At 39.3% G+C, this 21,540-nt stretch overlaps 1 protein-coding gene across 2 annotated transcripts in view; it reads right to left on the minus strand.

Annotated features, from left to right (window-relative positions):
• CTTNBP2NL (CTTNBP2 N-terminal like) overlaps positions 1 to 17,018 on the minus strand; it is a 47,134-nt gene extending 30,116 nt beyond the window's left edge. Inside the window, exons 1-3 of one of the 2 annotated variants that reach the window (XM_036921534.2) lie at positions 16,917 to 17,010; positions 4,330 to 4,451; positions 1,052 to 1,159 (exon numbers count right to left, since the gene is read on the minus strand). In XM_036921534.2, coding sequence (XP_036777429.2) covers positions 1,052 to 1,150 — 99 coding nt within the window. In that variant the 5' untranslated portion in view covers positions 1,151 to 1,159; positions 4,330 to 4,451; positions 16,917 to 17,010. Of the gene's footprint in view, positions 1 to 1,051; positions 1,160 to 4,329; positions 4,452 to 16,916 lie in introns of both variants that reach the window. The other variant, XM_036921533.2, reaches the window with a different exon arrangement.
• Between the last annotated feature and the right edge of the window lie 4,522 nt (positions 17,019 to 21,540).

Below are 21,540 nucleotides of genomic sequence, written 5' to 3' on the forward strand. Positions count from 1 at the left end.
TACTTATCACATATTACAAAGCTGTAAGAGAAAACAAAAAAAGCAATAGTTTTCTGTGATAAATTACCCTGAGGCATACTTAGAAATGTCAGTCAGCCTTAAAAAACATAAATTAATGTCATTCTAAATTTAACAGCATACAGAAGTAATAACTTTAGATTTTACTTTTATCACAATTATGATTTCAAAGTTATCCAAGAGAAGACTACCTATGACTAACCATATAAAGACCATTCACGGATTCCCTAGACCCCAGATTAAGAATTCTTACTTTTGTTTCAGTATTTGATATCCTAAAATACAAAGGGGTAGAGGAGGTAGAGAGGTGGGGGCGTGGTACGTGGAAACTCTGTTTCTATCACTGAGAGGAAAAAAGAAGACATGGTGAAGAAAAGAACTTCACTGACTGGTTATTGTCAGTGACTAAGGAAATCCCTGATGCAGTGTAAAGGATTTGTGACAATTGAAAGCAGTTATGGCCCTGTGTTTTCTTCTTAGTTAGACTTAACTTTATTTTTTAGAGCAGTTTTAGGTTCACAGCAAAACTGAGTGGTAAGTATAGTTTTCATGTACCACGCCCCCACCTCTCTACCTCCTCTACCCCTTTGAATTTTAGGATATTGAATACTGAAACAAAAGTAAGAATTCTTAATCTGGGGTCTAGGGAATCCATCAGTGGTCTTTATACGATTCTTATCTCCCAGATATTATATCCTGAATTTTGGTGTATGGGTGTACACACATGTTCTAGGAGTAGGTCTCATTGAGATGTCAACGGGTCAGTATTCAAAGACAGGTAAGGCCACTAAGCTAAAGAATGAAGCTCATGGTGCAGATATCAGATAGAGACACTAAAGGAACTATGTTGGGGGCAGAAAGGATTCACCAATGCCCCTAAAATTACAACACAACAGGTGTCTGCCAGAGCAAGTATCAATATGTATACTCAGGCCTCTAACTTCAATGGGGGCTACAGAAATCCCTAACTAAATAAACCAATGAAATGACTTTCAAAACATAGGATGACCTCTCTTTTTTCTTTTTAACATACCTTTAAAGCTTCTATAACAAGGTCCCTTGCTTCAAGCTCTCCTTCCAGAATACTGAATAGTGTTAGAAGTTCAGGCTTGCTGAGTTTTTCCAGATTCATCCTGAAAGCCTAAAACAAAAACAAGGATCACAGACTCTCCACAGACAGGTGCTTTGATGTTATTAAATAAAAAATAAAGAGGTACAAACAAGAAAAGAGCACCGATTACAGTATAAAATATATTAAGAAAGGAAATGGTTACAATTAAGCAGAAAAATAAGCTTTTTGATGTTAATGATAAACTGGGCAGTAAGAGAAAATAAAACTCAATTTACTTATTGACTCCATCACCACTCACAAATATAAGTTTTTCATCATTTTTCCTCCAGACATATTTACAAACATCCTAGAAGGTCTCAGAAAGAATTAGCCACTAATTTTGTTCACTACAAGTTCAGGTAAAAATGAAAACTGTTTCACCAAAAAATTTTTAGACCATGATATGATTTCCCAATTTTAGAGAACCAAATTTAAAAAGTGTGTATATCACATTCTGACATAACCTCTGAAATTGGATGAAATGAAATCTGAGCAAAGATAATATTTGGTGGGAATATGGGAGAAATGTTTCTTTCAAGTTGTCTACTTTCACAGAGAGCAACTAGTAAAATAAGACTTAAATGCAACCATATACAAATATACTTTTAAATGACTTCTCAAAACACATAATTTAAAGTTCTTAACTGGCTGGGCTACTACAAACTGAATTTATTTGGCTTAACAAGTTCATATTTCTATGAAGTATTGGATCTTTTGAAGTATGTTAAATGGCAAATTGCATGGCACAAACTCAATCCTTTCTACAAGATTAATTTCTCACAAACCACACATAGAAGTTAGACTACTATATAATTTTTGAAAGGTCTTCTGACCAATGTTTATGGTAAGAGGTAAGATACATTTTATAACTTCCAAAGTAGAGCAAATACTATTCTCTCTTGCACTGTTTACTGCCAAATTGTCACTCTCACAGTTTTCTTTAAAGTGAATCACAACATGACTAGTTCACACACCCTCCAAGAATTCCCAGCCTCTTATGAATGCATTAAATTTTAGGAGGCACACAAAAGAGTCATTGATTCCTTGCAGAGCCACTTCCTCTGTATGAAGGAGAGCATGTAGGAAATGCATACTTCAATGTGTTGTTAGATGTGTTTCAGGACATGCTGTACAAATCTTTTGCCACCTAGTAAAATATGTTCAGTGTAACTTAACAACTTTTTAAACAGTCAATTTTAATGACGAGTAAGTGACTCTAACTTCTGCATTGGAGAGAGATCTCACAACAGTTATTTAAATAATAAGAACTTGAGCAACAGCAATCCAAAACCAACAAACCTAATAAAGTTACACTTAACACATGATGTATATTGGAAAAAGCACACGGCTTTGCAGTCAGATGCCACTCCTGTCATCTTCCCAGTTGTGTGACTTGGGGAAAGCTTTCTGACTCACAGTTTTCCTATCTGTAAAAGGGGAAGGAGGAGTATCTAGCTCACAGGGTTACTGTGAAGATAGAGTTAAAAAATGTAAAACATCTTCCCAAGTTCCTGATACAAGTAGAACAATGGTTTATTTTTTTTTGTAAACAATTTTTTTAAATTAAGGTATCATTGATATACAATCTTATGATGGTTTCACATGAGCAACATTGTGGTTACTATATTCACCCATATTATCAAGTCCCCCCAACCCCAACCTCATGTCAGCCACTGTCCATCAGCGTAGTAAGATGCTATAGAGTCACTACTTGTCTTCTCTGTGCTATATTGCTTCCCTGTGCGCCCCGACATCATGTGTACTACTCATACTACCCCTTAATCCCCTTCTCCCTCCCTTCCTACCCACCCTCCTCAACCCATTTCCCTTTGGTAACCGCTAGTCCCTTCTTGGAGTCTGTGAGTCTGCTGCTGTTTGTGAACAATGGTTTAATTATTAATGATTACTAAGCTTTCTCATTTTCCAAAAGAATTATAAGGTATTACCAAAATTGGAGGCAGCCAAGATCAATGAGCTTGAAAATACCCCCAGTGGCCCTTTTGTAGCTGGGAACCCCAGGTGAGGACAGGTCAGAGCATTTCCAGGGTAGAACGGGGAGGAACTTAAGCTACCAGTTAAGCCACACTGGTTTCTGAGATGAAACCTTTTCCCCTCTTCCCGAGGGTTTCATGTCTTACTCCCTCTCCAAGAGATCATAAGGGAAAGGAACAATCCTATCATTTTAGGCCCTTCCTTCCCCCCCCATGATATTAAGGAGCATAATGGGTACTTGAGAAGGTACCCCATAAATGCCAACTGCACGAGTAAATCAATTGGGTACATAAGCACAGAGGTAGGAAAGTAGGAACAGAGCTAAAAATGATACTGTTCATACATGTTATTCTTTATCCCTCAATATCTTTACAGTCCTTAAATATTCTTACAGAATATTTAAAGAAGCAGTGTGATATGAGTAAAACTCAATAGACTGGGAGTGAGAAGTGAAGAATTTTAGTCTCAGCTCTACCACAAAATAGTCATATGGCCATGAGGAAAAAAATTACCCAGATGCTCTGACACTGAGTTTCCTCACAGGTAAAATAAAACAGACTAGATAATCTCTAAAGTCTTCCTGGGCTCCATTCTAAGCTTTCACGGGTAAAAATCAGGAATTATTTGTTATAGAAGCAATTAAATATGAATAAAAGTTAAATATATAAAGACTGTAGCTAAATCAAAGGCTTTAATCTGTTCTGCTAAATATGCATCCTCATAAAAGAGTAAAAGTGAAAACATCTTCAAAGTAATTTTAATTATAAAGAAGCCCAGCCTAGGCAAGAAGAAAATTCTGTTCTTTGTCAAAGGCATGAAGAACAAAGTTCTTGTTATCTCTACATCTGTAAATCACTTCTGCACACCCATTTTAGTATCTGGAACAATCTGCTGATATACACCAATTCATTTAGTTTAGTGTTTACGTGAATGAAATACAAATACAATACAAGAGGTGAAAAAAGGGCCACAGCTAAGTAATTAAAAAGCCAATAGGTCTGTTTTCACATATTCCTATAACTTTTCTTTATAAATATGAGAATTTAGCAGTTCTTTACTGTTCTTTACATTCGAATCTAATCTCAATACACAAGACATTGCCATATATTTTTGTCTGAAATACAAACAAAAGATAGTAAAGTGCATTTATATTTTAGGATGGCAGTGGCATTCCTGGGAGTGGGGGTGGGGACAGGGATTACACCAACCTGTTGACTGGCAGTCACACTTTACTCACAAGTATAAGTTCTTAAGGTTTCTTCAGTTAAAATTTAGGAAGTTTGACAAATAAATTTAAAACGTCATCAGCATGGTGGAATAGCATCCAATGCTGCAAAATAATAAGAAATTTATTGTCTATGTAACCATATTATAAATAATGTGGCAAATCCCATGAATGTCAACAGTCATGATCAGTGATAAGGCCTGACAGCTGCAGGCAGATATAGACAAGGAATAAGGAAAGAGCCACTTCTTCAAGTTCAAGCTGAGTAAGTCAGGAAAAACACCAGGAATCGACTTCCTTTTTTGTAATTATCATTAAGGAAGGTGAGAGCTTTCAGAATCTTTTTTATTTTAAGATGTTCACTGTCATTTCAAGGACTAACTTATGAATGTCACTAGAGAGTGACTTTCTCCCCCTGACACGACAAAAGCCTACTTGCTTGAATCACCATGACTTGTGCACAATGCACTGAGACAGAAAAGTAACACAACTACAACTGAACTTTTCAAACTGCCAGATCTGTGTAAGGAAAACTCATCCCCTCACCTCCTACCAATCAATAAACAAATTAACTTGTCACCATCCTGACTGTGCGTGTTAAGGCGGATTCCTCATCCCAACGTCTACTTTTCCCCATTTATTTTCAAATATCAAATGTTGAATCATATGCAAATTTTTTGTCTGTTTTCCTGATAGTGTATTAGACATCCATGAAACTTTTTTTTTTAAGAAACAAAGTTGTCCAGGTTTTATTCACCAACAGCAACTCCTCTTCTCCCTGCCTGCTGCTAGACCCAGCAAACTTTCAAAAAAATGCTTGGCTTTAAATTTGGATAAAATGCAATTTTTGTCTTGTACTTTCAGGCCAACTCTATTCACTTCAATTTCTGCCCAAGATATAAATTATGTGGCCCAAGACTTTCAGAAATTAACTCCATATTAATTATCAGAAATATGACTGCCAGATTTGGGCATGCCATATTGTAGTATACAGGTTCATTCTCTACTAACTTCCTAAATGAGCTGTAACTTGTCATTGTCATCATCCATGAAGTAACTTTGAAAGACAAGATCATTCCAACCATCTGGCTCAGCTCATTCCTTCTATTAGAATTTCTCCAAGACCCAACTTTTTTGAGTTCAGATGCACATATTTCTAAGGAATGCTACAGTCTATAAATTTGAAATAAAAACTACTTGTAGAAAGTTGTCTGGATACATTACCCTACACTGTAGAACAGCTCACTGTAACTATATTAAGCTTTACAGTTTTCTCAATTAAAAGATACATAATATGTATAATAAGAATGGTAAATTACACACATTTTAATACCCTGGAAAAATAAGCCTATTTATGGGCTAAGTATGAAACTTATGTATTTATTTATTTTTGAAGCAGAGTAAAAGTTTTATTTAAAGTAACTGAAAGAAAGAAGATGTGCAGCAGTCAATCTCAGCAAGGAGAGGTGCCCTGAAAGGTTTGGAGAGAGAAAGTTTAAGATTAAAAGGTTACACACTTAGAAAGTGCGGGTGACCTCAGAGAGAGGAGCGCCCCGAAAGGTTGGGGGTTCCCCCTTTTAAGGATTCTTTAGGAATGTGACTTGAAACTTATTTTTAAGTTATCAATAAGTGATTTCAAACTTGAGTTTGTCTGGCATACCATTTAGTCTATTCATAGGCGACTTTCCACCAAGTCAGGGCCAGCAGCCAGGAGTACGTGGAGTCTCTTCTATATGAACTTTCCTGTGCTAACAATCTCCAGAGCTATGTGTATCAGGAAGGGCACCCTCCCTGACCCACCGTACCTCCCCAGTGCCCGTGCTGACTCCACCACGGAAGTGTGTGGCTGTGGCGGGACTCTGTTCATCTCATTCTGGCCTTTCCCTTTTTTTGATAATACCACCGCTCCACTCATTCTGGTTCTGGTTGTGTCTTTATCCTTCTTCAGAACCAGCTCTTGCTCTGGAACTCTGGATTAATTCTCCATGACAGAAGGCACTGCTGCCTTCTTGTCACTTAGAGATTAGGTGGCAGAAAAAGAAACACCCCAAACAGCTTCTATAGCTCTGTGAGCGATAGGCAGGGCAGGGCGGGGTACAAGTAAGATGTTTGTCCATGGAGTAGCTGGGTGTGTATATCTTTATGTGGAACTGAAGGGTGTATTTCTAGGTGGGGGTGATATGGGGCTGGGAGAGAGAAAACATTTTTAGATGAGTCTTAGATATTTCCAGACGCAGAAACACCTCAAAAAATTCTACATAAGATTAAAAAAAAAAAACACCCCAACAACTTGGCTAGTATAAAAAAAAAAATCATTTTTTTTTTACGCAGATCAATATTCTTGCAAAACTGGAACAAAACCCACTTCTTTATTATATGCTCAGGATCAAATTTAAGAAATTTATACTTGGGCTACAACTGACCAAGATTCAGGCTACTTAGTAAGTTTTTAGTATTAGTGATGAGATATGAGCAAAGACATAAAGGAAATTTGATCTACTAACGGAGAGACACTTTCACATACATATAAGCAAAACAAAAACATAGGAGATCAATTAATTCTTAAAATCGAAGAGAACATTGACAAACAAGATGGGTGTCTTTGAGAGCTTTCCATGAGATAACGTACTTCCTTAAAAACCCAGTGTATGTGAAATTTTTAAAATGTGTCACATTTATAAATACTACATCTAAATATGGATAAAAGTGCACTACTATTTTTAAGAATGTATCCAAAGCAACTCCTGTCTGGGGAGGGAAGGTTATACATTACTTTGACTATCTCGAAAGATTTAAGTTTCCCAAGGGGCACAAAAATCTCAATCATAATATAAATTGGTCACGGGGATGGTAGTACAGCATGCAGAATATAGTCAATGATCCTGTAACATCTTTCTATGTTGACAGTAACTGCACTCGTTGGGGATATGACTGGATGATATGTACTAACTGTTGAATCACTCTGTTGTCTACTTGGAACCAATATAAGACTGTGTGTCAACTATACTTCATTTTAAAAAAAGATTTCAGTTTCCCCACTTTCTGGCACTTACAGTTTTCATAAGGGTTATTCATGCATTTGGAGGGTAAGAGAGTGACAACATTCCAACTTGTACCTCTCATTACACTTTTGGCATTTTAGGATTAGGCTAGGGAATAAAAACATGTCAAAATACTATCAGAAAATAAGTTTCTGATGAAGGAAGCAGATCTTTTGTACATTCACTAAAGAGAGTCTTTTTTGCTATTATTATTTATAGGTATAAAAGATAATCTCATCTCACTGAATTCTACAATAAAGCAATATAGGTATTACTGTAAATGTCAAATCCATTTTTCAGCTGAAGGGAAAGGATATTCCTGGACTATCTGGATCCTTATGTCTATGTGTTATACCATGGGCTGTACTATGTCCCCCTAAAATTCACATGTTAAAGTCCTTATCCCCAGTCTGTCCCTCAGAATGTGACTGCATTTGGAGATTGGGCCTTTAAAGAGGCAATTAAGTTAAAATGAGTTCATTAGGGTGGGCCCTAATCTAACCTACTGGTGTCCTTATTCGAAGAGGAAATTGGGACACAGAAGGGCAGGAAAAGACCATGGGATGACACAGGGGGAAGACAGCCAGCTGCGAGTCAAAAAAGAGAGGCTTCTGAAGAAGCCAATCCTGCTGACACACTGTTTTCAGCTTCCTAGCCTCCAGGACTGAGAAAAGAAATTTCTGTTGTTTAAGCCATTCTGTCCATGGTGCTTTGTTCTGGCAGCCCAAGCAAACTAATACAACATGCTAACCCCTGACTACTTTTAAAGACTAGTTAGAGCAACTGGCTGTAAGTCTTCCCCTTATGAGGAGGGTGCTATACCATGTTTCTCAGGATGCCTTGCTTTGTCTTATCAGCCTGTTTTTCCCAGCCATGCTACAGATGACATTATATAAAACAGAATGGTTTGGAAACAGTTTTGGAGATTATAAAATTCAGGATCCTGAAATATAATATGAATGGCACACTTACAAAGAAATTACAACAGTGCTAAGGGGTCGAGATGCTTGTTTACCTAATAGTGTCAATACAGACTTTGAAGTAGGCCTCCAGAAACCAGTTCTGTAATAAAGCTAATATTAAGGTCAACATTTAAAATACTTTCAGTACTCTATTCAAATTCATAATACTCTATTCAAAGCAGATTCCAGGATACCAGAATTTCTGGATTTATGCTTAGTACAGAAATTGATAATGATATAACTGAGCTTATCAATGTTAACCACCACCACCTCAGAGTTTTATAGCAGTTTTCTAAGAATTCAAGCAATGATTGTAATAATGAAAAAGATACACATTTACTGTGCTAAACATTAACATATTCCAGGCAGTGTTCTAGGTATAGAATGTGTTAATTCAATCCTCACAACCACCTTAGGTGTCAGATGCTATAGCCATCATCAACAAATTCTTCATCACCACCATTTTACAGATGGGAAAACTTGAGGCACAGAAGCTAAGTGACTTGCTCCACCAAGTCTCCCATCTAGTATACGGCAGAAATGGAATTGGAACCTAGGTAGTATGATTCTAGGAGTTTCCTCAGTAACCACTGCTATTTGGTAACCACTGTTCACACCTGATCTTCTCATTTTATCAGTTTTAGGAATCGTATGGTGGAAAACCTCAGCTAAAATGTGATTCACAAAGCTGGAAGGGACCTCAGAAATAAAATAATTTAGCATTCTCATTGTACAGATGAAAACTGAGGCCAGAGTTTTTAAGTGAATTACTGAAAATTACTGTGAAATAGTAAACTAGATCTAATACATCTTTTTTAGATCTAGTCTAATCCACTTTCTGGGACACCATGATGGCTATTAGGTTTTTGTTTTGCTCTGTTCTAAGACTCATGCATCTCTGCTGTATCTCTGTGTGTATATGTGAATGTCTGTCTCTTTCTCTTGCTTTGTGTGTACATCTGCTCCTCTCATTATCTTTCCTACATGGTTCAGTAAGATTTATATGTATATTGAAGTAAAGGAGGAAGTGGCCTCATGCCCATAAACCAACATTGAGACATCCCTCCCCTAAAATGAGGACATTTAGCACAACACTATTAAAAACAGGTCTGTCTACCTAGCTATCTGTTTACACTCTTTGAAGTATTCTCATCTGAGACAAGACCAAACCAGAAGAACTACATTAGTTAAGCTACTGGAATGTATGTTAATGAAAATGAATAATAGATTTTACATAAGTAAGTTTCTTCATTGAAATAAAAAAAGATGTTTTTTTTTTTTGTATTTTTTTTTTTAAATAATTATTTTTTTATTGAAGGGTAGTTGACGCACAGTATTACATTACATTAGTTTCAAGTGTACAACACAGTGGTAGAACATTTATATACATAATTCTAGGTTCCAGCTATCACCCTACCAAGCTGTTACATTATCTTGACTATATTCCTTATGCTATACATTACATCCCGGTTACTTATTTATTTTACCATTGGAAGTCTGTCCTTTTTTTTTTTTTTTTTTTTTTTTTGTGAGGGCATCTCTCATATTTATTGATCAAATGATTGTTAACGACAATAAAATTCTGTATAGGGGAGTCAATGCTCAATGCACAATCATTAATCCACCCCAAGCCTAATTTTCGTCAGTCTCCAATCTTCTGAGGCATAACAAACAAGTTCTTACATGGAGAACAAATTCTTACATAATGAATAAGTTACATAGTGAACAGTACAAGGGCAGTCATCACAGAAACTTTCAGTTTTGCTCATGCAAGATGTTTTTTTTTAACATCAGAAAATTAACCAGAAGTATGAACCATTTCAAGTATATCTGTCAGTTGGCTTTCCTTAATTTAAATGAAATTATAATGATTGCATTGAAATATGTGTATCTGTATCACCTATCTGTTCATCATTCCCCTAAATTTTTGCTTCTAAAATAATGCCATGATTTGTAAAATACCACAATGAGGGAACAATAACATGTAAGACTGATTTTATTTCCAGTAAAATGATTCATGGGCCACAGTTCTACAGGCAGCCTAGAATTTAAAAAACCCTTCAAATATCAATGCATGATGAAGTTGTTGATGCCAAAGGATCCAAACTGGGAAGAAACATGCAACAGAGGATGACCCATAGAACAGCCAAGGTATCTGGTTTTAGCTATGCCTACAACCTGATTCTTTCTGAACTGCCAAAAATTTCACAAAAGCCTCTAACAGAAAAAGTGAAGAGGTTTTGCCTTTTAAATTTTGTCTTCTAAATCAGCTCAGTGATTTAAAAAAAAAAAGTTTAACGATCTGGTATCAGTTGAAAATTACCAACACCAGACCTAGCAATTGTTTTTGCCCCCCAGTTTCTCAGGGATAATTCTGGGAGGCAGCGCGTTGCAGTGGAAAAGTGAATGGACTTTGGAGGCTGCCAAACCTAGGTTTGCATCCCGGCTCTGCCATTCGAGAGTTCCTGGATGTACTTAACCTTTGAGTTTTAAGTTCTTCGTCTAAAAAATGGGGATAACAATACATACTCTAGTAGGATACTGAACAGTTTAAATGAGTCAGTAACTGGTCAGTTCCCTCATTTCTTATCCCCACAGAGCATTTATTTGGTTTCATCTGCAAGGATAATGACGGTTTCCTTTTTCCAATGAGTTGTTATTTTCTATCATTCATGTGTCTGATTTAGAAATCAAAACAGTTTTACTCTTTCTAACTTGTTAGGTTGATGTGCTTTAAGAAGGAGATGGCCTGGCCAGTTTCTGGGAAAGTCAGCTTAGGAACATGCCCACTTGTTCAGGCCAATGGTGTCTGCACACTCTCTGGGAATAGAAAAGGACGTTCTTTTGCCTAGACTAGCTTTTTGTGACTTTAGGGTATCAGTGGAAAGCATACCTTTGCTGCTACTAAATTTTTATAGCTTGTCATCAAGTCACAGTTTTAACTTGTAATGACTGAGAAATGGGTTTTCTAAAAATATCAAAGCTGTTTTTTATAATATATTAAAGGCATCAGGGGTATGTTATCTCTATTCATAACCCAGGAGTAGTTACCACATTCCATTATATCAATTTATCTGTTTATATAACTGTCTTTTGTCTTACAATACTCTGCTCTTCTAGAAAAATACTCCATCTTACTCGACTTGATTTAACTTAGCACCTTGCAGTCTCTGGTACAAAAGGGTACTCAAAAAATGCTAGTTGGAAAGAAATGTACAGTACACCACCTTGAATTATAGCCTACAAAACTGTACTTTATCTTTTAGGAAATGAGAAGCCACTAACCATTTTTAACAAGGTGAATATACTAATAAATGCATTGTTTTAGTAAGGGTTAAGCTTGAAGTACAGAGCTTATTTGAAGAGAAACTGAAGGCAGATAAAGCAGTTTGGAGAAAATTTTAACAGCGTAGGTATGACACTAACGTGTGTGAACTAGGATGGTGGCAGTGATAATGGAAAAGAAATGACTGAGGCAAGAGACTTTATAAAGAATTTACAGTGACTTGGTACTGCTTCCATTTATGGAGGTAAGAGAAGAAATAATCCCAGATCAGCTGAAGTTTTAAGACTGGGTGACTAGCATTATGATGCCATTAACAGAAACAGGGATGTCAGAAGAGGAACTGGTTTTAGGGGGAAATGATTAGTGTGATGTGAGACATGCTGAATGAGAAGTAATCACACCCCCAAGAGGAACACAGTCAGTCAGTCAGTGTGGTGAAGGCCAGAGGTTTAGAAGTAGAGAAGTCTTTAGGGGTAGAGCCTTTTCAGAAAATTTCTTCTGTGCCTTCAATTTAAGAACAAGAATGGGTGAATGTATTACTACAATGTTGCTCATGTCAAACCTTCATAAGATTGTACATCAATGATCCCTTAATTAAAAAAAATAAGAAGAAGAGGCAGTAAGAAGAAGCTGATACATAGGACTAGACCAAATCATTCCTGCACCTTAAATATTAAACCATTTAAGAAGCAGACTGGTTGGTTGTGCTGCCACTCCTGTATGACCTGCTGCAACAGAAAGGACTAGTTAGCAGAAACCAAGTAATGGGGTTTACCTCTTCTGCACCAAAGACTAAGTTTTCCCCTACAACTTATCTAGCACTTACCCTTCGTTCTTCTCTCCTTTATAACTTAACAGTTCTTATCTCTCGTTAAAAGCAATTCATCCCCACTTGCTTCTCCCTTCTGTACTCCCTCCTCCCTGGCTCTTACTGTTCTAGGACAGCCGACCCAGAGCACACTTCAGCCTAGCCTTCCCCAGCAGCTCTGCACAAAGAATCTGTGAAGATGCCTCCAAAGCTCAGCTTCAGGAGTGTTTTGCTGTCCATAAACCTCATCATCCTGTGCTTTATTTTCCTTTCTACTGAATTCAGTAACACCTGAGGATTACATTCTTTGTGGCTCCAGAAGTCAGACAGGATTCACATGGCAGCAAAGGACACATTTAGAGTGGAAGCTTTGGCTTTGGACCTGAAATACAGAGTTTGGAAATTCTTGGCAGGGAGGAACCATATCATTGCATTTTACTTCCATGCCTATTTGTAGGCCTGTTTTCCCATAAACCCCTGTCAACTCCCCCCACCTCCACTCTTAACTCCCCTAGCCACAGTTTCTTTTCACCTGTTTTGGTTGTTTCTATGATTGCTTCTTACTGTTAGGGTTGTGTTGGGAGTTGGGGGGAATTGTCTGCAAAAGGCAACAATCACTTTTAATAAAAATTACCACTGAAAATCTCTTACATGTACATCACAGAAGGTACAACCGTGCACTGTAAACACAGTATCCATAAAATCATTAATATGCCACTGAGGGTGGAGATAATTAAAACACCTGAGTTCGGAGTTTGGAGCAACTGACAATTCAGAAGAGCATCAGATGGTTGAATCCGTTGCCTTTTTACCCCCCAGGCCAAAAAATTAAGGAATATCATTTGCATGACAAAATTATGAACAACACAGTCTATGAGACAGACACACACACTCTTCTACAAAACCCTGTATTAGATATCTGATATTATGATAGCCAAACTTGTTTCCCTCTACTTAGGGATCTTAGCTATACATTGAAATATATTTAACCAACAACTAAGTAACTAAAGTCTGACCTACATAATCAAGCCAATAAATAAAATTAGGCCCTAAGTCTTCACCTTTACAAAAATGCTAAAGGAGTAAAAGAGTATTTAATATTGAATTCTTTAGCTAACGTGCAAAGTACTAATAATAATGGCATAATGCTACCAATTATCAAGTGCTTCCTCCATGCCACATCTTGCTCTGTGGTTTATACATGTATGAGTTTATGCAATCATTAAAAAAAGCAACAGCTGTAAAAGTGATTCCCTCGTCACAGCTGAGGAAGATGGGATATGGTAAAGTTAGAAAACTGCACCCTTGCCCTGGCCACACAGTCAACCAACAGAAAAGGTGGGATTTTTAAGTCTGTGTTGTAAATTACCACACTATAGCCTCAGATAAATAAGCCATTTTCTCACTAAAATGCTTTGAATTGAAACTAGAAAGACTTGGGTTTTGGTTATTAGCAGCAAACATTTAGAAAATAGGAAAAAAAAATGGCCTTTAGAAACAAGCTGACAAGCCCTTCCTGGGGTCAACCACCAAAGAATGGACACGTTTCCCCTAGAAATAAATCTCTGCTTCTTGTATCTTGCAACAAACACCAATTCAATGGCAACCCCTAGAAACAGGATTCTGCTCCACTCAAGAACTAAGCCAAGAATTCCAATCCTGTTCTGCAAATTAACTGGTAGCCCTGCAAACCAGATCGTGCCAAGACACAAATATACTGCAGACTGAATACATTAAGTCCACCCAAATCACTTTGCGATTCCACTTGGGGACCCAATACTGCTTGTGTCCCTGTTCATGTGTCAGTGCTAATTCAGAAAAGCACAAAATCAACCAAAAATCCATTAAAAAAAAAAATCCCAAAGCAGATCAGTAACTTGTCAAACCCAAACACTCAAGGCCATTCTGAAGCAAAAAACGGTCACCAGTTCCCAGTGGGTGGTTCCAAATTCACTTCATTCCTCTCAGGTCAGACTCTTAACAAAAATAAAACCCTAAAATGACTGGCACTGATTACAATAACAAATCTGGTTCAGATTTTTACAGCAAAATTATATACTGAACCAGCAGATATTTTCTTATAGGAAATTCAGTATTTTAGAGCCACTTAAGATAATGGAGTTTCATAAGACATCAGATAGGGAAAATAAAGTTAAATCAAGGCAAAAATAAGTGGAATAAATACTAACAAGATGTGTTGTATTTTATCCGTAAAGTACCTTCCTTGTCTACCCTAAGGGGATAGCTTCAAACTAAGTTCAACACTCAATAAGTCAAACTATGTACTAGGCACTATGAAAGATAACAAAGATGAAAAAACCAACCATTCTATCTACACTTGATCTCAAAGAATTTTTCATTTAATGAGATAGATGAGACAAAGACATAAAAATCCTCTAACTACAATGCGTTTCTTGATCTAATATGACCGACCACACTGGAGTTGAGAGTTAGAGGAAAGACTTCTAAGCCCTAAACATTTGTCAAACGGGTCCTTCTTATTGTGCCGAACAATCAAAGCTCATTATTTGCTTTTTCCTCTGTGCTCAGTAAGGCCCTGGTAATCATTACTTTGGTTTCCTTTAGTCTCTTACCTTAGTTTATTTTCTGTTCTCCACTCAGGTAATAAGATATATCTTTTGGGGATTTCCTGTTCTGCTTTCAGTTTTTTCTGCTGCTATTGCTGGGGGCCCATGTCTTACCCTCCTATCACAGTATGTTTTGTGTTTGCTGAAGAGACCCTCCACACAGTTTCTTCTTTGTGCTTTTTTATTGGAGATCTGGAAACAATCACTGAACCGATCTGTGAGCACTAAGAGTGGCTCTGAAAACTTCAAACCTAACTATTCAAAAGTAATTACGTTCAAGAAGTCTACTTTCAGAAAGTCTAATCAAGAAGATAAAAGACAGCTATTATAAGCACCCTCCGTGATTCCAACTCCTTCCACGTCACTGCTATTAGCTTGGGCTATAGCCAACAGAATTAAGAGGGACTTCAGATTGAAAGCAAAAGAAACAATCCTAAAAAATATGGCAGATTTTAATGTAAGTGGAGATTCAATGGCATTAACTTTAGGCAAAATCATTAATACTTTGTACCTGCTGAAATGAAGGCCAACTTGACACATGTTTTAACCACACTGCAGGGAACCACACGCTTCATGGTACTTACATGTGTAACTAGCTGGGCCTATAACCTTGCTTTTATTTATCCTTATCTCTATGATTTAAAATTGGCTCTTACTCTTCATCCCCTAAATTTTAGTAGGTGATACTAATCTTGTAGAACTAATCAACAACATCATATATGTAGCAATTTCCCCTGGAGGGAAAAACCCACCATAAAAGGGGTGGCTACAGAGTAATCAAAGGCCAAAGAACTAGATTAATCATAAACCTAGATGACTGAACCTTAATTTTCTTCAAACACTTCCTGCCCTTTGTTTCAACAGAGCTATACCTTCAAGGTTAACTGCAGTCTCCCTGAGCAACAGACTAGCCCACCCTAGACTGGTACATTCCTAATCCAGTGCTCTGTTTACTTATCTATACTGTTTCATTTGAAAGCATGCTGCTATTCACTGCCAGTCAAACAATATACAGTGCATTCCTACCCACACAAGGCTAACTCTGCAGATACCCAACACACCCACTTCACTGAAATATAAAAGAATGGTTTTTCATGAAGTTCCCAGGAAAGAAATAGGGTAGAAAGCAAAAATGAAACGCAACTGAAATTTAAAAAACCCCTAGAAGTTGGGTTCTGCCTCAAGGAATCGAGAGTGGAGGGAAGGTACAAAGGGGGAAGGGGGGATGGGGAGTCACTATTTCTCCTAAAAAAAGCCCCGAAACCGGTGAGCTCTCGACTCCTCCACAAGAGAACATAGGCTCAGAGGGGCTTCAGGAGGAAGGCTGAAGATCAGAGAATGGGGGATGGGAAGAACTGAAGTGGGGAAGGGCCGCTTCGTGTGTGGGGCTGGCAGTCCATGCCGGGTCTCTGATTTTTGCTTCGCCCACCTCTTTTTTATAAAACACTGATTTTCACCTTACGGATGAAACTATCTCTGGTTCTACCCTACCGAGCAGGGACAGGTGTAGGGAGGGATGTCTGGCCTCCGGGGAAGCAAAATGGGGGTGGGGGCGGCAGACTAGAGAATGGGAACCTGTGTGCCTTCCTCCAAAGCTGAGGGCTGGACGGTGGCGGGAGAGGCTTTAAATGAGGGGTTCCGGGAAGGAAGCCCCTTCTGGGGAGGTGGGATTGACCGGCTACAGTAGCTGCAAGGACCCTCGAAGGATGAGGAGCCACCTCCTCTGGGAATACCGGGAGGCGGAGGAGACGGCCCCGCCCCCTCAGGGGATGGCCGCAAGCGGCAGCTGGAACGGTTGTGGGACGACATCGGTGGTCCTACCCTTGCTTTTTCCTCGAGAACCCGGCCTCCCACCACCGCCAAGACCGGTCTTAGCGGATCCTACCTTTTCCCGGCGCTCCGGGCTCCGTTCCCCGCCGCCTCCGCCTCCGCCTCCGCCTCCGCCTCCCGCTCCCATCCACAGCCCCCGGAGGCCCCGCCCCCAGCCTCCAGGCGGGAGCACTGACATTCGCCAGGCCCAATCGCCACCTCCTCTCTCCAGCCCTGGCACCAATCCGCACCGGATGGAGGAGGGGCTTCTCCAATGTCATTTAGGCTCCTCCCGGGGCCCCAAGATCCCTTTTGTTTGGGGAGAGCCAAACTGGGCTTGAAGTTGCGTCACTTCCGGGAGGAAGCGCCATCCTCCGGCCCAGGCTTGGGGTGGGCTCGCCCTCCTCGCCGCCGCCTTCTTCAACTTTTCCACCTTCTGTGTGGTTTCTGGGCAGGACAGTGGCATGTGCTTCCTGCCTTACCTTCATGGTCCAGGAAGCTTAGGAATGGCGGCTTTGGGTACTCTGGTTGATTGGGCACATTAACATTTCACTCCAACCAGAATATTAACATATGAAGTGCGCTTTGGAATTTTTAGTTGTTTGAAAGCTGGTAACGTGGGTTCTCTGCTGTCTTTTTTTTCTTGGACGAGCTTGTGGGTGTTGCTAAGAAACAAGGGCGAAAAGGTGAAAAACCCGGAGAATTCCTTGTCTTTTCACATTACATTTGAAATAGAATAATAGCTCTGGAGCCCGTGGGGCAGGGACGCCGGGTTGCACCCCAGAGAGCATAAACCCATAAAAGACCTGCCTTCCAGGTAGAAATTGAATAATTGCAAATTTGTGTGTCAAGATTTGCCAGATGAAGGGACTTTATTGTGTCCTTGGCACCATTATACTGTAGGGCAATGGCATTTGCAGTGAAGCTGGAACAAAAGAGTGTATAGGATGTGAGGAATGTCTGTCCCTTCTTGTGAACACAGGAGTACGCAGCTTGCTGGTGGCAGCAAGCCCTACCGGAGACCAAATAACTTAGAGAGAGGGTGAATCCCCCACCTGAGGTTAAGGTTTCTGGATTGCTTTTCCACAGAAGCACTCCAGGTTACAGATTGATTCAGCTGATTAAAATAATAATAACCATATTGTTTAAAAATAAAATTTAACATATTTATAATGCAATTAAATATATAAATAATGCATAAATAGTATGTCATGGGAAAATAAAGGGAAACGTCATTAGAGTCTATAGGTTAGAAGGGGGAGGAGCTCTACCACTCCACTTCAGTTCCAGGAAGAATTGTCAATTACAGAGCCCAACAGAAGAAGCATTAACAGGAAAGAATCATCAATTACCATCCCAACAGGGAAAGACGTATACCGTATCTCCTACAAGAAATCCACTATCACTGCAACTCAGCCAAAGAGAAACCCTTAGTACCCTGAACTCCTGATTTTTACCAACGGACTTTATTTAAAAACAACCCCTCCCAACTTTCTCCTTTTTCTCCGTAAAATAACCTCCCTCTCCTTTGTGGGACTTGCCTGTGGTTTTGCCATAGCTTGCACGTCCCAAATTGCAATTCTCTATTCCTCAAAAAACCCCATTTTTGCTAATAAAATAACTTTTACTTTTAAGGTAACAATTTTAATATGTTATTCCTAATCTTACCAAGTACTATTAAGCAAGACAGTGTTGCGGGCATAGCATTCACCCAGGCAGACATAGTCCTCAAGGCAGATAAGGCCCTGCCCTTATGGAGTTTGCAATTTGGTGGAGAATGTGGTCAGTCTGTGCAATCATAGGAAAGTTTGAAGGCAGCAAAGCAGTTTTTATCATGTCATCACTGTGACAGGTACTCTCAAATAATGATGTTTAATCTTTACTACTACATAATAAATCTACCCTGACCTCTAAGACAGACATCATTGTGCCCATGAGAAGACAGAAATTCAAGAGGTCAAGTTCATAAAGCTAGTAAATAGAAAAGAAAGAACTTCCAACAAGGATGTGGGGCTCTAAACCTATGCCATATTCTGCTCACTGCACACTGACTCTCACAAAAACTGGTCCAAGGATTGGGCCTGTTTGACTACAAAACCAGCATCTGAGCCAAAAAAAAGCTCCATGCCTCTCCCAATTGATTGTAGGTCTGAGAGGGTCATCTCTATATGTGAAGGACAGTAAGACTTGTACTGAGGTGCTCAACAGCAGCCCACATGCTCCTGAAGTAATGAAGAAGGAAATTCAGAACTTCAGAAAGATATACTCCCTGTGTTCAGGAGACTTACAATCTGAAAGGCATGATGAAGGGCCAGATACATAGTAGGTGCTCAATAAATACTGACTTGAAACAAAAACGTCTGAAATGGTTAAAAACAGAGTGCTAGGTGTTGAATAGGTCCCTGAATTTGAAAAATCCCATTTCCTCCTCCTCCCTTTTGCCCTGCCTATGGGTTTGCAATGAGGAAGTACCTCATTGCCTGACAATGAGGCAGATGTGGGAGAACAGGCTATTTTCTGCTGGCTTCTGAGTCACTCTAAGCATTGTCCCAGTGAATCAGCTCCTCCCTGCTTCCCTTTGTAGCTGTTAACCCACCACCACCCACTCTACTCCCAGGCTGACCGATAGGTACAGTACTCTGTGGTTTACTTCCTGTAGAGCAGTTCACAGCTCCCTGACTCCCTGGGCTCCCTGCAGCCCTGTCCTGAGTGAGTGTGGGAGGATGCAGCAAGAAAGAGATCATACCCGCCCTGTGGGATTCAGAGTCCTGAGGGTATTCAGATTGCTTTCCATTTATTTCATCACCCCTGGACGTAGTGAACAGGCAGGCAGGGCTAGGGAACCTTTCCATGACCTTCAGGTTGTAGGGTGAGAAGGAGTTCTGGAGTGTTGTGATTCTTCAATATACAAAATGGGTAAATAATTTTAAAGTCTGGTACAAAGGTGTATGCAGAGGTAGAAAGTGGTTCATAGTAGTATCTTAAATTTGTATAACATAATATACCATTTTTATAACTATTATTTTATCAATTTTCCAGTAAATATTTATTAGATGCCTACTGTGTGTCAGTAAGAACTGGCAAAGATTATATACATTGTGTCAATTTTTCTCCAGAATAGATAAACTTCCTAGGTAGGTGTTTCATAAACGTTTATTGCTGGTTTGGGCAGGATTTGGAAGTAAAAAAATCCAGAGTTCTAGAAGTGCTCTTCCTCTGTCACAAGCCCTATCAGCTTCCTAGGGTTGCTGTGACAGATTGTTACTTCAATTGGGTGGCTTAAGACAAATTTATTCCCTCTCAGGCTGGAGGCTAGAAGTCTGAAATCAAGATGTTGACAATGCTGGTTCCTGCAAGAGCGTTCTGATGGAGGACCCAGTCTGTGCCTCTCTCCCAGCCTTTGGTGGTACCAGCAGTCCGTGGCGCCCCTCTGCTGGCAGCTGCAGCACTCCCTTCTCTGCCTTGGCCTTCTTCCCTCTGGATCTTGGTGTCTCTGTATGTCCTCTCCTCTTCTTATACAGACAGCAATCATATTGGATGTAGAGCTCACTCTGATCTAGTATAATCTCATCTTAATTCATTCTTTTGGCCAAAACCCTATTTCCAAATAAGTTCATATTACCATTCTGAGGTTCCAAGTGGACTTGAAATTTTGGGGGAAACGACTCAAACTAATATGCAAACCTACTTCATAAAGTACTAATGCCGGGGTTCTTGTTTGCGGAGCCAAAGAATGAGCTTCACAAACAGTCAAGGTAGGAGAGCAAGGTACAGGCTTTTATTTAGAGATACGGCAAAAAGACAGAACTCCTGGCTCATGCCAGGAGGGGACAAGAGAGTCTGTAGTGGTGCGTTGTCTAGGGGGTTTTATAGGCAGCTGAGGATTTTTCGAGAACATAAAAAAAACTTAGGGGTGTGGACTTGTTAAGTGGTCCCTGAATATTTAGAATTAACTTAACACAAGCAACTTCTGAGATACCAGCATCTTGGTCTGGGGGGCATATGAAACAAGGCCACCTGCTCAGCCCCCAAGGTGGGCTGAGGTATTGTTTGCTAAAGAGTAAGTTAAGAATTTCTAACGTCTTAACTTCTTGGGTAATAAAGTGCAATCTTATCTTTAAGGTGGAATCCTTCCTGCCTTTTACTGTGTTGTTTATGCCTGGGCTTACTTGCTAAATTAGTTGCCCAGTTTGCAAAATCACTTCATCAGATCTGAAGGAGAAAGACACCACATAGACCTGGGCCTTTTAGTATGCTAAAGAGAACCTTACACATGATTATAAATGGTTAGCATAATAAAGCATGTGCTACTCTTTATCTGGGGAACATTAACTGATTTTACTGAAGAATGATTCTAGAGCTCAATGTTTAACATAGAGTTTTAGCAGGGGGGTTTCCTTGCATGTAGTTACATTGCACTGACTGCAAATATCCCGCCCTGCCCCCTCCAGGGACCCTCACCCTACTCTGACTACATCTACTGTCCCTGTCTCAGTACTATCCCACCTAACTCCATTTAATTTCATTGGTAAATGTCATGAAATTGATGAACTAATAATTCCTAAAGATCATTTCAGTTCTATGATTATATGGTAATTATGTATCGTAGAAGCGTTTCTCAAGATTTTACTATACGTCAGGCACTATGAAACTGCTTTACAGTACATCTCATTTACCCTTGAAAAAATCCTAGAAAATAG

This window comes from Manis pentadactyla, chromosome 4 (assembly GCF_030020395.1).
Source record: "Manis pentadactyla isolate mManPen7 chromosome 4, mManPen7.hap1, whole genome shotgun sequence".
In the NCBI taxonomy this organism is placed as follows: Eukaryota; Metazoa; Chordata; class Mammalia; order Pholidota; family Manidae; genus Manis; species Manis pentadactyla.